This window comes from Podarcis cretensis (assembly GCF_951804945.1).
Source record: "Podarcis cretensis genome assembly, chromosome: 9".
NCBI classification, from domain to species: domain Eukaryota; kingdom Metazoa; phylum Chordata; class Lepidosauria; order Squamata; family Lacertidae; genus Podarcis; species Podarcis cretensis.
In genome coordinates, this window is record NC_137178.1 from 38,817,295 (window position 1) to 38,836,129 (window position 18,835).

The following is an 18,835-nucleotide window of genomic DNA, read 5'->3' on the forward strand; positions in this document are numbered from 1 at the left end:
TGAAGAGGTGGCAGCGCCTGCAATGCCAAACCCCAGCTTTGAGTAGGGTAGAGGAAAGGAATCCACCTGCCTCAGGGTTGTCTCCTTGCATGCAATATTGCACCTGCAAATGTTCCATGTCTGAGAACTTTACAATTAGCAAGTGTCCTTCAAGAGTCCCAATTGTATCGCAGACTTTGGGAACTCGATCTCCAAGTTCCTGCCTTCTACAAATTCAGAATTTTGTCTCTTACTACATAGATCAGCCATACACATTTTTTTTCTTGATTCAAATTTTCAGTTCCAGGATTTGAAACAAGTCAATAGTGAGTAAACCTTTGCTGGAAATGGGTGTGAGGGGAATTTGATCAGAGTGCAATTTGACCATACTGGAAATATTGAAATTATCAAAAAAAAATCTGTAAAATTTCTGAAAAGAACAATATTTTGAAGTATTTTATTATTAATGCTACTTTTCATTTATAGTACAAGCATCTTTAAGAGAACTCTGCATTTCTTCCTTGACAAGATCCCCATGATGCACCCTCCAAGCAGGGCACATTTGGCTCTTGCTGGGTCCCATAAAATCCCTACTTGTTGTCACTGTGCTGCTGGCCAAAGGCTCCCTTGTTTGCAGGGTGCTCCAAATGGGCCTTGCCCAGGACCTGGGATCCTTCACCTCACCAGCCGACCTCCAACCAGGTATGGTTGAAACTTAGCAAGTCAAATGCAGGTAAGATGCACACAGGATACTGCACAGCCACCACTCTCCACCTAACCTGTTCTTCATCCACCCACCTCCCACCACTGCCAAGAGAAGCAAGCCTGCATTTTAAAATCCTTCTCTTTTCTTCATCATTGGTGGGGGGCATGGCAGAAGGGGAGAAGAACTTCCTTCCCTATGTTCCAAAGGCTTCCTCCTCCCATCAGAAGTGGCAGTGGTGGGGAAGGGTGAAGGGTGAAAAAGACTTTCTCTTCATTTCCCTTTCCCACCAGTGGCAATGGTGGTGTTGATGGAAGGAGCATGGGCAACCTGGCTGCCAGCTTGTTCCTCTGGCATGCAAACTTAGTTGTTGGAATGACAACAGAAGAGTGCAAATTTATTAGAAAGAGAAATCATAATTTCTCCTCTTTCTAGTATTAAATGTTAACATATAAAGTGAATTAGTACAAGATAAAAAGGCACTGCAGCATCTTCGTTCAAAACCTTAGCAAATAACCATTAGGTATAAAGCTGCAATCCCAAGTTCCACTGAATTCAGGGGGATTTACTGCTAAGTAGACATAGTTAAGATGATATCTCAATTCACCAAACTACTATGCAACCTTCATCTACTTCAAAGGCACTTGCACGGCCTACCACAAAATCCACATTGAAACAAGTGGAAGTTGCAAAGCACAAGTAGTTAGTGAACTGTACTTGTAGTTTCTTTTACAGAAATGTGCACACTTCCCCCCTCTTTTTCTGAAGGGTTTAGGGTTGTTCTAATGTAACCCAATACCTACTTACACGAAGACAAATGAAATAATGGCTTCGTTGCCTTGACATCAAACCGGAATGCAGCTGACTGCATTTGGTCCAAAGAATTTCTACAGTATTCCTTGTCTGAGATGAAGCCCATTGCTCGGCTATTTCCAAAACCTAACTTTATTCATATACGGTTTCAGATAGTGAAAGGTTACTCAATAATGAATAAAAGGCAACCCCAAACCCCCAGCTATGAAACTATCTGAAATTTTAATTTATGGCTCAGTTTTGTTCACTACCAAAGGCTTATTAGCTTAGTAGGCTAGGCAATAGCTGTCATACCAGGACAAATGGTTTGTCACTTTTATGATTTAATAGAAGAGGCCCCTGAACAGCGATGCCTAAGTAACTGCCAACATGTGACTCTCTTCTAGTCAAGCACTTTATATCTCTAAGTGACTTTTCCTCTCTGTCTTTTAAATTACCTCAGAATGTATTCTCCAATGGATACAGAGCAATAACAGCCTCCCAAACAGAGGTTTCATTTAAAGCTAAAATTTTCCTGAGATCTTAAGCTGTGATGAAAACACTTAAAGGTCTTGTCCCTTGATCCTCCTCAAGACAAATAATCTATAACACGATTAGAGGTCTAGTTAAAACAATGCATCCCCATAACTTCAAAGAATATTACTTTCTAAGTGAACTGAAAGAACAAGGCCACATCTTAAATGGTGCCCTTTTAAGCTTACCTCCAAGGCTATATGAACACAAATATTTTTCTGTGGAGAACCTATACTCTCCAGCTATTTCCTGTGAAACTATCTGCAGAGGCATTAAGATAGGTGAAAAACAGGAGTTACCAATCAGCCACAGTTAATGGAATGGAACAACCATGTTATTCACATGGTTAACTGCAATTATTATATGACAGCCTAGCCAACTGAATCTTTCATTACATAATTGCTCAATACAAGCTGGTCATTTCATCTGTTAAAAGCAGTAGCAATCAGTAAGGTAGGGGTGGGAAAAGAGCTTCCATGCAATGATATAATCCATTATGTGGTTTACCTGTTAACCAGTTGCCTAAATCTACCCAGTATTATACCCGGAACAGCTTTCTGTTCTGCATGTGTGTTCTCATGTGCAACCACCACCACTTACACTGACTATCAGCAGCACTGAGCATAGAAAGTTGTGTGCATATTTTGCTTTCATACTTGATGTATTTGTCATCAAACACATTTATGTTTCCTACAATAAACAATGTGTTGTGCTGCCTGATGTTTTTTATTTTAATAATACTTGTAATACAAGTCTGCATACAAGCTTAAAGTCAGGTCACATCACATAACTTTGAAAAAAATGAAATTAATTCTATCTTGAAAATTTAACATACAGTATGCATGCCTCAAGTTCCCATTAATCCCAAACCTTCTCTCCTAGTTTGGTATCATCATTATTTTAAAAGAAACAGACACCAAATTCTTCAATTCACACATACAATACTAGTTATTTATGCTAGGGACTTCAAAACAGTATTATCAGTTTCCGCTATAGCTCTGAAGAAGGAAGAACTTCAAGAAACAGAAAACTTCTAGTGTAGGAGCTTAAAATGTGCCCCCACAAAAACTAGCCTGTCTGGAATAGTATGAAACTGCACCATCAATACATGCTTTCCAATGACATGTGTTCCAACTGAAAGCACCAACCAACCATAGCACATTACATGGGGAAGTGTCCCCAAACAATCCTGCAAATTGTATGCTCGTTATCAAAGCCTTCCCAGAGGGGGGTGTCACCCTGGCAAGCTCAAGACAAGTCTCTATCAAGGCTTGGTAAAAATACTAGGGGGCAATAAGACCGTCTATATTTTCATTACAATTAGCTATAAATAGCACAAACATGCTAGCCTTAGGCCCTAGCAACTGAGGGTGGAGATCTATAAGCAACAGCAATAAATGTTGCTCATTTGCTGGTGCCAGAAACAGAGCCTTCCAATATAGCAAATAGTGGGCTGGTTGTTGCCTTAGGTATGCAGATAAAGCCCAGGATACACAGAAGGTGTATTCCATCACTGGGTCCTTGAATACAGTGTGTGTGTGTGTGTGTGTGTGTGTGCGCGCGCGCGCACGCGCGTGCGTGCGTGCGTGCATACACACACGGTATATTTAAAGATGTAACATTCAACAAAACAAAATAAAACTGCTATACCCATGACCACATAATCCATCAAAGATCAAAAAGTGGCTTTTAAAAGACAATGCAGGAACTGTACACCTCCACTGGCAATTACATATATTTTTTAAAGAAAATTAGCAATGGGGAATAAACTGGGATCAAAGCCTGAAACAACTGAACTGCTATCGGTTTGCATACTGGTGACCTGTACAATATCATTCGATTTAAAAAACCAAACAGAATTCCTACAACTCCTTCAGAAATATTTACCAGCCTGGCGTCTGCTAACATTACAAGTAAAAATGCACGTGGAAATTATTTTTAATGGGGTTTTTAAACAACAGTGCAATTAGCAGCCCTGTATTACTCATTTTCTAATAAATTCTCTATCTATACCTATATGGAAACCCTCCTACTGACTTCCTTTTCTCATTTACATATCTGTGCAGGCCTATTCTTTTTTCTTCGAAGCCCCTTTGCCCTTTCAATCATGAAGCATATTACTCCACTGTCAGTGCAAAGCAGTTCCTAACAACAGGGAACCCAGCTGGGATAGGAAGAGGGCAGCAGGCTCATGCATTAACATAATAATCCAACTGTGTTCCCATAGGCCCTTAGGGCAGACAGCATATTAGGTAGGCCTCCTGTGCAGACCCAAGTGGAAGCTGCCTTATCACCTGCCTATCAACCTGTGGCAGTTACAGCCAACTCAATAGCACCAGCTCCTGCCAAGCTGTGGTGCCCAATTACCTTGCTACAAAGGACAGAAAGCCATTTTTCTGTGTCTGTTTAATGTACCTGACGCATTTCCTTATTTATGATTTGAATTTCTGCATAGTTTCCAGAGGGATTGACTTATTGCCTTTTAACTTTTGAAAGTCTAGAGGACATATTGATGCATCTAGCAGAAATGAGCCCTTCAAATCAAATTTCCACCACAAGCACAGCTTTGCAAAATGCAAAACACATCTTTCAGTTGCTCACTTCTTGATTAATTTGGGAAGAGCAGAAGAATTTAAAAAGAGCAAGGTAAAGAATGAATCAAAATATGTGTTACCCTAAGCTTCACAATCCTGTTCCAATAGAGAAAAGGCAATCAACAGTGTCCCCCAGCCAGCCAGCGAAAACCTTTGACTGTTATCAACTTGATCATGTTTGCAGTCAAATTTCTGATGAAACACAGGAAATCTTGAGTTGACTATGTCCCTTGCTATGCTTCAAAGAGTACAAATAAATACACGTTTAAATAAATAAAGTATACTACAGTTTTAAGTGATATTAAGTTACAACATGAAGACATTGCATTAACCCATTACATTATTTTGGGTTTTCCTTGTTCTAAGATGAGATTTTTTTAAAATGAAAAACAGATTTCCATTTTTCTACCACGCTTAAATCAAGCCAATATTGAACTATGTTATGCTTTCGTTTGCCTTGGATTTACTTTTAAACATGCTTTACAAGTAACACATAATATATCAAATGTGGCAACAAAAATGAGTTAAAGGGCAAAAAACAAAGGGCAAATTAGGCATAATGTATAAGTATGAACAAAGAAGTACATACTAACATAACAAAATGCTAACTTCACAGCACCCTGCCCCCACAACAAGTTTGGGGGGCCTTCTCAGTGGTGGCGGCAGCAGTAGCAACCAGATTGTGGCATGCTCTCCCGATGAAGTTTCAGCTGGTATGTACTTTATCTTTCTGAGACCAGTCAAAGGCTGGTATTATCCAATGACTTTTACTTAACTATTAAGCCTTGACGGTATCAGTTTTATGCTGCTTTCAATTGCTGCTGATCTCTTTGTACTGATATGTGTGAATATGCATTTGTAAAGCTGCCCAGGGGAAGGTTTTTTTTAACGGCAATATAAAAACCCATCACTTTATGTATTAAATAACATTAATATATAAGCTGATGAACTATCAACTGGTGGTGGCCACCAAGTAAATAGATTTTAGGGTTGTAAACAATATTTCAGAGAGAATATCAACTTTGTATCCAGTGACAATGAAAGACGAACAGCATTATCCCAAACGTGTTCAGTAACATTGGGTTTTGTCTAATGAAGTTATCTCATTAGCACAAGGACTTTGCAACAGGACTTCTCCCTCTCTTCTACCTGCACATACCTTAAATGTGTTCTGTGATTCCCCTGATCCCCCAAAGCTAATGGGGAGCATGCAGGGGGAGAGAAAGTCATGTTGTGCAGGTAGAAGCCTTTGTGCAAATAGGACAATTTCTTTGATACAACCAACTATGTCCAACCTGAAATAATGTATTTTGAGCTCCAGGAAACAAATTTGTGACTGCATTTTGCATCAACTGGTGCTTCTGCACTGTCTCCAAGGGCAGCCCCACAAAGAGACCACACCAGGTTCTTCAGGAAAGACTGTAGATGTGAACCAGATTAAGCCTTTACAAGGCAGCTGCCAGCACTTGAGCATCCAAGCAAAGGGCCAGGTTAAGGAGTAATCCTAAAATGCACCCTAGCTGCTTCAGGAAAGTAAAAAAATGTTGGCTATCCCCAATCAGATTATCAGAACTAATGAATGGTAGCACTCCCACTTTATCTAGAATAAATTTCAGGAGTTTCCCGCCAGCCCCCATTTCATAATACAACATTACAAGGCATTTTTTAAGCAATTTGCATTTTGGTTCAATCCATTCAGGTAAGATATACCATCTCTTTATACTTTTAAATGTGATTACACTAATAATCCCTAATACTACATTGTTTATCCTGTCAAAAACCATGCACATAACCATTCAGGTTTGTTATTTGGCCTTCATTAATGAAATATCTCCAAAAGCCTTCCACACCACCACAGAGAATTAAAGAGTGCTTTAAGTTTCATCTTCTCAATAAATGCATAGTCAAAAAGTAAATGTTACGTTTGCAGTGAGATTATATTCCAAACTGCGGAGGGGGGCAGAAATACTTAAATCAATTATTCTCAGAACAAAAAGAACAAATTCAGAAACCAGACCCGCATAGTCACTCCCCCACTTGCAAGAAAAATGGGTGGCAATGGGCATCTGAAGAATCCCTCCAGGCTATACACATGCTCTACAGAGGCCTCTCTATCCACATGGGATCCCTGCACAGCCTTGTTTTAACTCATACAAAGTAGGGAGGAAGAACAGCAGCTTTTTGATCTTGTTAGAGAGATCAGCAGAAAGGCTAAAACATTTCAATAAAAAGCCTCTACTTGAGTCACTCTCAACTTTCAGTCATCTATTCTAAGGGAACTTTCTCCTATTTTTTTGCTTACTGAGAATAACAACTCATCCTTCTTGGATCTCTACAGTCCGCAAATAATCAGACATTACATAATGTTAGCAAATGGGGGCCAAGTCACTAGGAAAAGGCACACTGTATCCCTAAATAAGCTTTTTCAGGACACAAGGAAATTTAGGCTGCAATCCTAAGCACACTTACTTGGGGGGGGGGTAAGAAGCCACTTTTCCACATGCCGTCCTGCCTCCAGCCGGCCTCGGAGCTTCAACTCTAGTTGAAGAGAGAGTTATGTGGAAAGAAAGGGGGGGAGCTGGAGAGCAGGGGGGAAACCAGCATGTAGAGGTTTTTTAGAGAGTGCTCCCCACTTGCACCTTTTCCACTTATGCACATGGAGGTCCAGAACATAATCTGCACATAAGTGGGGTGGCTGGGTGCCTGCATTGGGAAAGTGTAGAGCAAGAATATGGCATTGGCCAAAGACCACCGCGAACCTCCCTCTGCAGCCACTGTTTTAACCTCCTTCATTGCTTTTGTTATTATTAAGCCTGCTGCAAGCAATAATAAAATCTCGCCATTATAAGCACTCTCAATTTACACATGCAGACCTCAGGCATCACCAGTAAGAAAGGAAGTTTAGCCTAAGCCACTCTTTCAGTAATGATCAGCTTATTCTGTTTTCCTTTAGTGCTCTTAAGTAAGAGTGAGAGAGCAAGAAAGAAAATGGTGAGGCTGTCAAGTTTGAAACAGATAAATCAATTATGTCCTTTAAATTACTCCAGAGGGCTTTCCTACCAGGGTTTAAAAATGTCTGCTCACTCAAATTTGTCCCTTAAAATTGCTCAACATGCATCACAGGCAATAAATTGCAAATGCAATTTTATCATGAACACAACCACTCTTCCCCCCTCCCCCTCCACACGCTTACATACATATCAGCACATTAACATTACTTTGTATAAAAGAAAGGGAAGTCGCAGCACTGAAAACAGACAACTGGCCCACTAATGAGGCCCTTGATAACAAAGGCTGAGTATACTAGAGCCAGGAAGAGCATGTTTCAGACTGGTGCACTGCATTTGTTCACTTAAATACAACCAACCAACTGATTCAGTCCACACTTTGATATTAGATTCCAATGCTAGAACAAAACTAAGCTAGCTACATTAAGTGAAGCCTAACTATATATTTTTAACATTTATTAAATTTTCAGTAGTTGGGGAAAGGTGGGGAAAGGATTCATAATTTTTCTCTGCCAATTTCATTTTTGGATAAGACACAAATTCTTACAACTCACATCAAGTATTCCAGCCAAAATACTGCATTTTGGCTATAATGAGATTATGCACAGTTGAAGATTAAGAAAGGTATCTGTATCAGCTACTAAAAAGAACAAATTATTCTCTCATTCAGGACTGCATTCATTCTCTAAAGCTTAACCAACAAAAGGGTTAATTAGGGATACAAATTTTCACAGACTGTTAATAACGGGCATGACACACACTATGTGCCCATAAGTAATTCTCAGGTATCTTTGATCTTAGCCCCAAATGATTACAGTTGCCTACCATACCCTGACCCCTGGGACTCTCTCAGAACCAGACATCTGGCTACTTTGTTCTTGTAGACTAATCTCATCCCAAAAGAGCTCAAGAAATGACACCAGGCAAGGAGGCTGCTGGCAAGGGAAAAAACATTACAGTATTAGCAGATCCTGAAAGTGAATTGGCATATCACAATTGTCTTCACATTTCTTATGGGCTGAGGTCATATGGTCTGCTGGCGATTTATAGGGGGTTTTGCTTTAGCACAGCAAAGGGGAGAAATAGTTCAGCACATCTTTGAGGGCTATCGGTCAAAATGTAAATAAAGTGTGCCCTGTCAACTAGCAAAAAAAAAGGCACAAGGGGAAAGGGGGAAACTAAATATTTTTCTTTAAAATGACAAAAGGTATAAATATTATTTAAAAATTATTCCTGCCCCTGGAATCTAAGACTGCTGCCTTTTTCTTCTTTAGATTGCCTCTCTAAAGGTTAAGCTTCCAAGTGTTACTGTTACTGGTCTACTCACAGCCATAAAAGTATCCCTGTAAACCTAGCCTCAAACTGATTAACATGGTCTAAGAACTATGTTTCCTTCTGCCAAGACTTTTAGCCATTGGATACAACTACCCAAGTATGAATACACCTGTAAAATAATTTGTGAATGCCGCTCACCCATTCAAGTCACAATTTTCCCCATTGATGTGATAACAAAATATAGGACTGATCTTTTTCTGGTTATCTAAAACCTGTGTATGCAATTATCTATTGCCATAAGGTGCATGCATTCTGTACTTTGGTATCTGCACTCAAGTGCAAATATGAAATAAGAAATGGGCCTGGATTAAAAGATGCTATACTGCGGAGGTGGGTCACTTAGAGTTAAGTCCCACTTTAAGTCCTCTGTAGTCTATATACCAAGTAATTCAAAGCAACCCATAAATCACTGCCAAAAGTCATAAGCTAAAGAACAGTCCTTGGAATGCAGTTGGCGTTGTGGTCTAAATCACAGAGCCTAGGGCTTGCTGATCAGAAGGTCAGCAATTTGAATCCCTGCGACGGGGTGAGCTCCCATTGCTTGGTCCCTGCTCCTGCCAACCTAGCAGTTCAAAAGCACGTCAAAGTCCAAGTAGATAAATAGGTACTGCTCTGGCAGGAAGGTAAATGGCGTTTCCATGCACTGCTCTGGTTCACCATAAGTGGCTTAGTAATGCTGGCGACATGACCCGGAAGCTGTACGCCGGCTCCCTCGGCCAGTAAAGCGAGATGAGTGCCGCAACCCCAGAGTCATCCGCGACTGGTCAAGGGGTCCCTTTACCTTTTAAGAAACAGTCCACTTGTAACGATTCCCAGCTCTGAAGGCAAAGGAGGCTACTAATGTCTTAAAAGTAAAGAAGTTACATTCCTTTCCTCCTTCTTGCCACTGGAAGTGCCCCAGCAAAAGCCATTTGAACAGTTCTTGTAACACCACACCCTTCTTCTGAGCTCCATTTGGTTTCCCAAGGGTGTCCTCTTCAAACAAGCTTAATGTGAAAATAAATAACGTGTTGGCCTTTGGAAAGCAACTGAAATTGTGGCTTTTTCTCTAAGTTTTTAATGTGGTTTGATACTAGTATCTCCTCTGAACTGCAGTTGTTGATTTTTGCTTTACTTGTGGATGCTTTTTGTAGTTTTATAGGAATTTTATATTTATGTGTTGCTGGCTATCTTTGCAATTAAGAGATGGGATACAAATATTTTTAATGAATAAATAAAATGCTGTAGACCCACATTACCCTTATTCATCTCCTCAGAGAGAATATGTTAGTAGTTCTATCTAAATAGGTGGTGAACAGAGGTTTTCAGCAGCAAATATGCTTAACATTTTCAGCATTTCATCTTAAATCAGGGTTTTAGTAGGAACAGTAGAAAGCGAGATATTACTGAGGGGAGAGAGCCAATCAGAATGAGACACATGGACACTATTTGAATTGTGATAGTCAAAGATTATGGCTTGAATGAATAGTAACTTCGAGAGTAGCAAGAGAAGTGTCAGGAAGAAAGAAGGAATTTGACCTGAACTGGATGCGAACCAATATCCTTCACTGTACTGCTTATTCTTTTGTGTGTGTTGCTCTTTTGTATGCTGTACCTTCATAAAAAATTTTAAATCATTTGAACCTGCCTGATCTGTCACTTCATGGTTCAGATGTTGGGGAAAGTCCTATGGACTCAAAGATCTCTGCAGGATGGTGCTGGAGCCACATTTTAAACTCTCTCACCAAACATTCCTATAGTATCAACTGTATGACCTGCAGGCCTTCTTCCCTGTACAGCTTTGTTCACACCATTCAATCATGCACAGGAAAGATCACATTAACAAAAATGTATAGCTGTTTTAACATGGGATCCAGTTAGGGTTGCAGGCAGATTAATTGGTAATTAATAAAAAAAAAATTCCAGCAATTTATGCAAATTTGCACACATTTACATAGGAAGAAAATAAAGAAAATAATAGGAATAATTGCATTAATATTTTTGTGCATATTGGGTATACATTTTCCAGTAAAGGATAAAGTATTTTGCTGTAAAACCAACATACTTTTTAAAAAACAAAACACCCAACATTGAGAGAACACATGATTAAGCATTTAGCCTTTGCTTTGCAGCCAGGATTTCAAACATCCACTTCACTAGTGAGACTATTTTTTCTATAGCATTATGATAAATAAGATAATAGCAGCCTTGTAAGCTCCATAGACTCAAAAATATTGAAGTGGGTTCCCAGAAGTGGCAGCCAGAAGCAATTTTCCCTCCTCTCTCTCTATCCATGAATACAAGAGCTTTCTTGCCTCGCAAGGTACAAAGACAGATACTGTACAACTTCTGTCAGCGAGATACAACTTCTCTTTCCCCCCACAACACAAACAGGTCCCAAAACAGCCAGTCAGGTGCAGGGCTCCCTCATCAATTCTTGTCCCACCTGTTTAAGCATAGCATCCTTGCTCCCAATTCGTGACAAGCCAGCAGCCCCATCGATAATAAGAGCTAAAACGGCACTGTCATCTAAATTGCCACACAGTACTCCATATGCTTACTAGCCAGAAATCGATATGGGTCAGGCAACAAGAAATAACTTAATAACCTCTTCAAGCCCACTAACTGCACCACTGTTACAGTATTCTTAAAACACAGCAGAGGTTTCCCTCATGTCCGGCTGATCACTTCCAACCAGGTTGTCAAGACTCAGGCTATATAAGGAGAAGAAAGGGTGAAAGAATCCATGCAGGTGTTAAATTGGAACTTTTAAAAACCAAACAAAAACAGACCAGGGTTGTTGTTTTTTAAAAAAATGATGGTCATTTAAAAGGGGGAGAACAAGCCCAAGCTCCAAAATTGTGAAATGTTTCTTAGTGATGGGGTGGGGGTTCCCACCACAATAATATTAGATATGGTATTGTATTGGCACCCCAGTACCTCTATATTTTGATTAAAACTTATTGAGTGACCCAAAAGTAAAGCTTAAGATTTGCATATGCTCATATATTCGTGTTAAAAGGGATGTTTTGTAAAACATTAGAGTCTACTCACTCACTCAACAATGCTAATTTACATATTTTTTAAACTACATTCAAAACTCTTCTACAAATTATTGGTAGATATGGGCAATGGATTTTATCAACCAGTAAAGAGAAGCTAAATGTTGAGTTCAGTACACTTTGAGCAGGGGCAATTTTTTGCTAAAAGCACCTGTGGTCCAAACGCCTTGCCTGTGGGTAGGCAAACTAAGGCCCGGGGGCCGGATCTGGCCCAATCGCCATCTAAATCTGGCCCGTAGACGGTCTGGGAATCAGCATGTTTTTACATGAGTAGAATGTGTCCTTTTATTTAAAATGCATCTCTGGGTTATTTGTGGGCCATAGGAATTCGTTCTTTTTTCTTTTCTTTTCCAAAATATAGTCCGGGCCCACACAAGGTCTGAGGGACAGTGGACCGGTCCCCTGCTGAGAAAGTTTGCTGACCCCTGGTCTTGCCAATGGTTTTCCAACACTTTCAAAGTGCTCAAGTAACTTCCTCAGATCTCAAGACTGAGAATGTGTCAAGAGAACAGTAGCTGCTAAGGCCATTAACAACCCACATCTCCATAGGAATCCGTTATTTCTAATTTTGACTGGTGTGCAAAGAGACTGGGACCTGAACTCCCTAATACCTCAAGTAGCACAGGTGTTCTCTGCCTAGAACAGCTGGCATCTGCTAATTAAAAGAAAAACTCAATACAACAGTTTTGCCTTATTTTTGAACAAATTTAAATAACATCTTTTGCAAGGCCACAACTATTGTTAATTCAGTATGGAAGATTCTTTTTCTCCCCTTTCCCAACTATAAACAGTTTGAAGATAGTGGGGTGATTAGAACATTGAGAATTTTTAAAAATAACGAAAGCAACAATACACTAAAAACCGGGCTTGACTTTGGAAAACATTTGATGGACATCTGCTTTCTCCACTGATAAGATCAGCACAAGGAGCATTCATGCATTTTTTTCATTTCCTTTTTTTCCTCTTGAGTTTTCCTTTATGCTACAATGCCCAATACACCCAATAGCTGCCTCACCTTCATCATCGGCACAATAAACATTTTATCTGTCCAATGGATGGTCTGGCTGCATTTTACAGTCTGCCTGTCTTCCCATTTCTATACAGCCCTTCCAATTTTATCCAACAGAACAGAATGAAACAGCACTGTGAGTGCCTTCCATAGTATTAGTAAAATTCTTCACTTTCTTTAAAAGAAGATGTAAACCGTAATAACTTGCATGTGACATCACTCTAATTAGTATGTCATAAATACTTAAGGCAATTCATACAGATCAAGCAACTGAGTTGCCATCAATGAGCTTTGTGCCCATTCCTGACTAGACAAATTGTACCACTCTGGCTAAAGTCGAAAAATCAGTGGCTCTGCTGCAGTATCAAACTTCAATGGCACTACTGCAGAAATGGCTTGCTTGTTTTTTCCGGTTCTGACTCACACCATCACAGATATCAAAAACCAGTATGATACAATATCTAGAGTTATCTGCAAAATTGACAGTAGTTTTTAAAAATACTTGACCGTCACATATAGTGTTGTCGGGTGTTTTTTTAGATGTACATGTAATATAGTTATATCCATTGCTAAAAATATAAAATGTGAATGCCATACATTCACTTAAGAGCTCTGGAACTGGCTATTTCCTCTAAATAGGTATTACACATGATGGCAAACTTGGGTAACATGCGAGGGCCTAATGCAAATGCAGGACTCCCAAGTGCATTACCTTATAATGCTAACGTAGGAGCATTTGCCAAATGGAATCCAGAATGGCGTGGTATAGTGTTTACTTTATCAAATCCCCATTCAGCTTCATGCTGACAGGATGACCTTGGTCCACTCACTCACCCTATTCTACCTCACAGGTTCATTTAAGGATAAGGTGGAAAGGGAGAGAACTGTATACTTCCTTGAGTTCCTTGGAAGAAATGTTATATGGAGTCAGATCACTGGTCCATCTAAATCAGTATTGCCTACACTGACTGGCAGTGGCTCTCTGGGGGTTTCAGGCAGGGAGCCTTTCTCAGCCCTACCTGGAGATGCAGAGGATTGAACCTGGGACCTTCTGCATGCAAATCAGATCACTGAGGTATGTTCAACAGATAAAATGTTCAAAACCTTTTATTTCATTACATTTTAACCAAATAATCTTAATTGAAATAAAGTTACCTTAAAAGTATTGTCTTAAATAAAATAAAGCAGCCTTGTGAAGCCTTTGATTTTATTCAGTAGATTACAAAGATTCTGATCTTTGTGAACTCTTTATTTTCCATCAAGAATGCACGAGGGGTGGGGGAATCAGAACGTCTCTTGTTCCACGGTTACATCTGAGAAAGGACTTCCGAGTCCTTTATGTCTGCCATGAACTTGATCTTTCAGCTGCAGTGAAAATTTTCTTAAAGCTATAATTTTAAAGTTAAATGATGAGAGGTTTCATTTGCTTTCCAAGCAGAGAGAAAAGCTTTTTCAAATAAGACTCCTACTGCCTTGACCTTGGTCTATGACTTAAAGAGTTCACCACATGCAATAATTTACCTTGCCCCATGGGACTCTCCAAGGTTTCGTTTCCGAAAAGGCTTTAGATTTGGAGGCATCACTAGATCTAAAAATATAATATTCTTTACACTAAGTAACACCATTTGAGCGTTGAATACAAATTAAAATGAAGGAATTTAGTACAGATTTAAATGCGTAACACCAAATCATGAGAGTCATAAATAGGATTCCTTTAAAGATTTTTAGTGAAGACAGAACATACCTTTAGCATAGAACCACCCAGAAATGATTGGAAAGTAATCCCCTCACCAAAAAGATGATGAGGGGTGAAAATTGGACATGGAGGAAGTCAACCCCTCACCTGGGATCCATTCAGGGAGGAAAGGGGTTTTAAGGACATGTGGCACAGTCCAATCCCCTTCCCCTACCACCACTTCAAACCTACAGATTCCCTTTAGATCCAAAAGGCTGTGTGCCCATGCCTGTCCAGTGGTCTCTGCTGCCAGGCTCCTTACCTGACTTGAGTAGGGGAAGGTAAGTAGGATATTCCTTTAAGGATAGAGGGGCTTCTCTCCTGCTCTCCCTTCATCCTTGTACTGCAGGCAATAATCACTCTATAATGACACTTGATTTGGTCAGAATAGGCCTATCCATCCTGGCTCTGATGCAACTGCAAAAGAGCTATGGTCATGAAGAGATAGGCATTTTGAAAGTTTAAAGGGCATGTATTCCCAAGGTTTCAAAATATTCACCAAAAGTTACACCTCTGCATTTGAAGGTATTGTTATTTGATGGGATCTCAAGTGGCATTTTCATGATCTGTCAGTCAACTTTACTCTAAGGAAAGAAAACTTTTGCACAAAAGCATTTAAATAAAAAAGCAATTAATAAAATAAAACTGTAATCAACTCACCTCATTTCCACCAACAGCTTTGGTTAAAATCACTGCTGAAGACACAGGAGGTGGCATGCAGCCTACTGTCTGCAAACTAAGGGGCAGAAAACATACACAGATACAAATGTAATATTCATTGAAATTAATCACAAAACCCATAAAGGAGAATGGGCAAAATTACACACTACATTCAGAAACCATGAATACCAATATTCTTTGTTTTGTGACTAGAATACAAAAACAGGATAGATTTCTTAACTGAGATGGTATGATAGCTCAGCTGGTAGAGCATGAGACTCTTGATTTCAGGGTTGTAGGTTTAAGCCCCACATTGGACAAAAGATTCCTGCACTGCAGGGGGTTGGACTAGATGACCGCCTTGGTCCCGTCCAACTTCACAATTCTGTGATAAAATAGTTGAATCCACAAAGGCTACCCCATTCACAAGCGTGCAAGTATCTGTATGCTACATGCCCCATGAAAATAAATGGAGTAGCTCAAACTGTAATGCACAAGTAGATCTGGACTGGGATAATGGGCAACTCATACAAGCTGTTTCTGTATCTGCCCAAGAAGCTAAATATTCCCTTTAAGGAAGACCACATGGTCTTCTGATAAATCCATTTGCAGTCTACTGCTCATTCCTTTTCAGATGTATACAGATACATGAGCAGCTTGCAGAAGTCATTCTACACAAAACAGGATAAGAAGCTTTGTTATAAAGCTTTGTTTTTTCTCTGTAAATCGGAGTGTTATGATATTCAGTGCAGGGCTCTTGAGGCATAAGCTACAATTCCCTAAACACTTTAACTGTTCAAACTTTATTCATGTTAATGGAGTGTGCGGCAGTAGATTGCTCTGAGGCATGACCTACCAATCTATTAAATTCAAAAAATGTTCCAGGATCCCTCATCAGTTATGGAAAATAATCCATGGAGTGGCGGCTGTAGGATGCTTGTCCTTGTAAATTTTGGCTGGGTCAAGCCTCAGTTCATTCCTAGGTAAACATACTGTCTCTGCATTGTTTTGTTGCTTTTATTTATTCAGAGTCTAAAATATCTGGGCACTTGGCAATAATTTTTTTTAATAAAAAAAAATCTCTGCTTGCAATCTATTAGACATGACAGGAAAGGAGATAGAAAACTGTTATTAAAAACTGAAGCCAAGGAATATACTGTACGCTGAAAATTGAAATCCAACTTCGCAGATGCTCTGAACTAGACTAACATGCTAAAATCTCTTCCGGTCCTGAACTCAAAGTCTAAGATGACTTCTGCCACAGGATGTACTCTTACATCCTGTGGCAGGAGTACCAGTCCCACCATTCACAGGAAAACAAGGAGGTGCTCACTGCACACTGTGATTGTGCCATGCATGGTGAAATTCTAGCTTCCAGGTGTAGTCAATACATCTAATTTCCAAGCATTTATGTTTGTTCTTTAAAAAGCATTTTTCTACCCCTTCCAGATTATAGAGAGAAATCGTAATGCAATGTCCTTCCACTTGGGCCCTTAGATGCTGTTGGACTACAACTCCCATCTTTCCAGGCCAGCTGAGGGATGATGGGAATTGTAGTCCAATGACTTCTGGGGAACCAAGATTGAAGAATACTGCCTTAATGTGAATAATGTTTGGTAAATTTGTACAGATAGGAGTAATCTAGGAAGGTGGCAAGCCCTGAGAATGAAAGAGCTGAGTAGCTTTTCAGGAACTTCTGCCTTTACATTATAAGTGGTTGTTTCTGCTGGGGATACGGTAATACATGCATTAATTTGAGAAGCTTCCTGAGAGGATGTGCATATAAAGCTTACTTTGAAGCTACTAAGGTTCACTCCCAGAATCTGCTTTCAATATCAAGGTTCAGCTCCAGAAACAAGAAGACCCCTGAACACATGCGGAGTACAATTTTCGTTATTACATACCCCACCCCCATCCATCATATATCTGGAATTGGAGAAAGTATTCTCTGCTTCAGAGGATGTGGTTTGCAAGCAGGCTTAGCAACAGTGCTGAGAGAAAACTGAAGTGGTCTTAGGGGAGGACCCCTGGTTCGGTGGACGAACATATGTTTTGCCTCCAGGTGCCAGGTTCAATCCTGGAACAAGCAACAGGCCACCAAGTTAAGAGTAGACAATACTGGATGAAATTGACATTAGTCTGACCTAGTATAAGGCAGTTTCATGTGTTCTATCCTCTCTTTGCCCTCTACCCACAAAAAAGGAGACAGAAACATGATCTACCTCAAAGTCAGAAAAAGTGCTAAAGAATCATAAAGTTGAAAGGAATCTCAAAAGCTATCTGGTCCAGCTCCCTGCTGATGACCCCATGTAAATCTCAAGTACGATTGCTCTCACTATAACATTGCCAGAAGAGAAATAATAACCAGAACACAATGAAAGGACAGAGGAATTGCATCACAAGATCTTCCCTTATGGAAAAGCGCTGTTCATTATGATCACATTCTTGGTATTAATGAACCCTAGTTAGGACAAGAGTCTCAAAGACGACCATGACAATATATTGTATGAGCTAAACAAAACATATCCTATGTGGCAAAGATGAGACCAATATATAAAAAGGAGGCAGCATTATTATACCAGAGGTAAACAATAAAATGTTCTTATACAGTATTTAGCAGCCTAATAATATACAATGTAGACTGACAGCCTGTGAGTGAGATGTAAGTAACTGCCCTAAACAGATATTTGCTGTAATATTTTCTACATACTGGAGTTAAAGTTGAGGGAGTGGCACACAGTTTTTCACTTTAAAAAACCTTCTAAATAGCATTACTGGGAGAAGATGTACAAACAATATTCCTCAAACCACATTTGTTTTGCAACTGTTTTGCCTTGAATTTCTAACAGCTTACCTGCAATTCAACACTTCACTCACGGAGAGTAAAATAAAAATCGTCCTGTTCCTAAATATTTGGGTCTTATCTTTGTGAATAGTTACACACCAGCGTTTACATTTGTACAGGTGTCTCCCCACTTGTGCGGGGGTTATGTTCTGAGCCCCTGCAGGCATAAGCTAAAATCGCCTAAGTGGGAACACCCTCTAAAAAGTCTCTAAACATCCATTTCTTTCCTGCTCTCCAGCTCCCTCTTTTCAGGTTCTCTCTCCACACAACTCTCTCTTCAACTAGAGTTGAAGCTCTGGAGCCAGCTGAAGGCTATGCAGAAAAGCAGCTGGGGTTGTGGGGCTGCACATGTCAGCTACTAGGCAGGGAGCCTGAGCAGCCTTAACAAAGCCCTGCTGCGCCTCTGTTCTCTTTGGGGCTTCCTCTGCCCTCAATGAAGTCCTCTTTGGGATCAAACCGATTTTTAATAATTTTCCTTTTCCACTGCTTGTATGCATGACTGGTGCGGTCATTGGTGTGTGGTTTTTATGGTGTATTTTGAGTATGTTTCAGTTTGTATTCTGATTTCCTTTTTATCATCTGCCGTGAGCAATATGCAGA

At 39.9% G+C, this 18,835-nt stretch overlaps 1 protein-coding gene across 8 annotated transcripts in view; it reads right to left on the bottom strand.

Moving 5' to 3' along the window:
* The window catches only part of SLC10A7 (solute carrier family 10 member 7), a 130,726-nt gene that overhangs the window by 103,583 nt on the left and 8,308 nt on the right, over window positions 1-18,835 (bottom strand). For all 8 annotated transcript variants that reach the window (XM_079990622.1, XM_079990621.1, XM_079990624.1 and 5 more), the window contains exon 4: window positions 15,391-15,466. In XM_079990622.1, coding sequence (XP_079846748.1) covers window positions 15,391-15,466 — 76 coding nt within the window. The remainder of the gene's footprint in view (window positions 1-15,390; window positions 15,467-18,835) is intronic.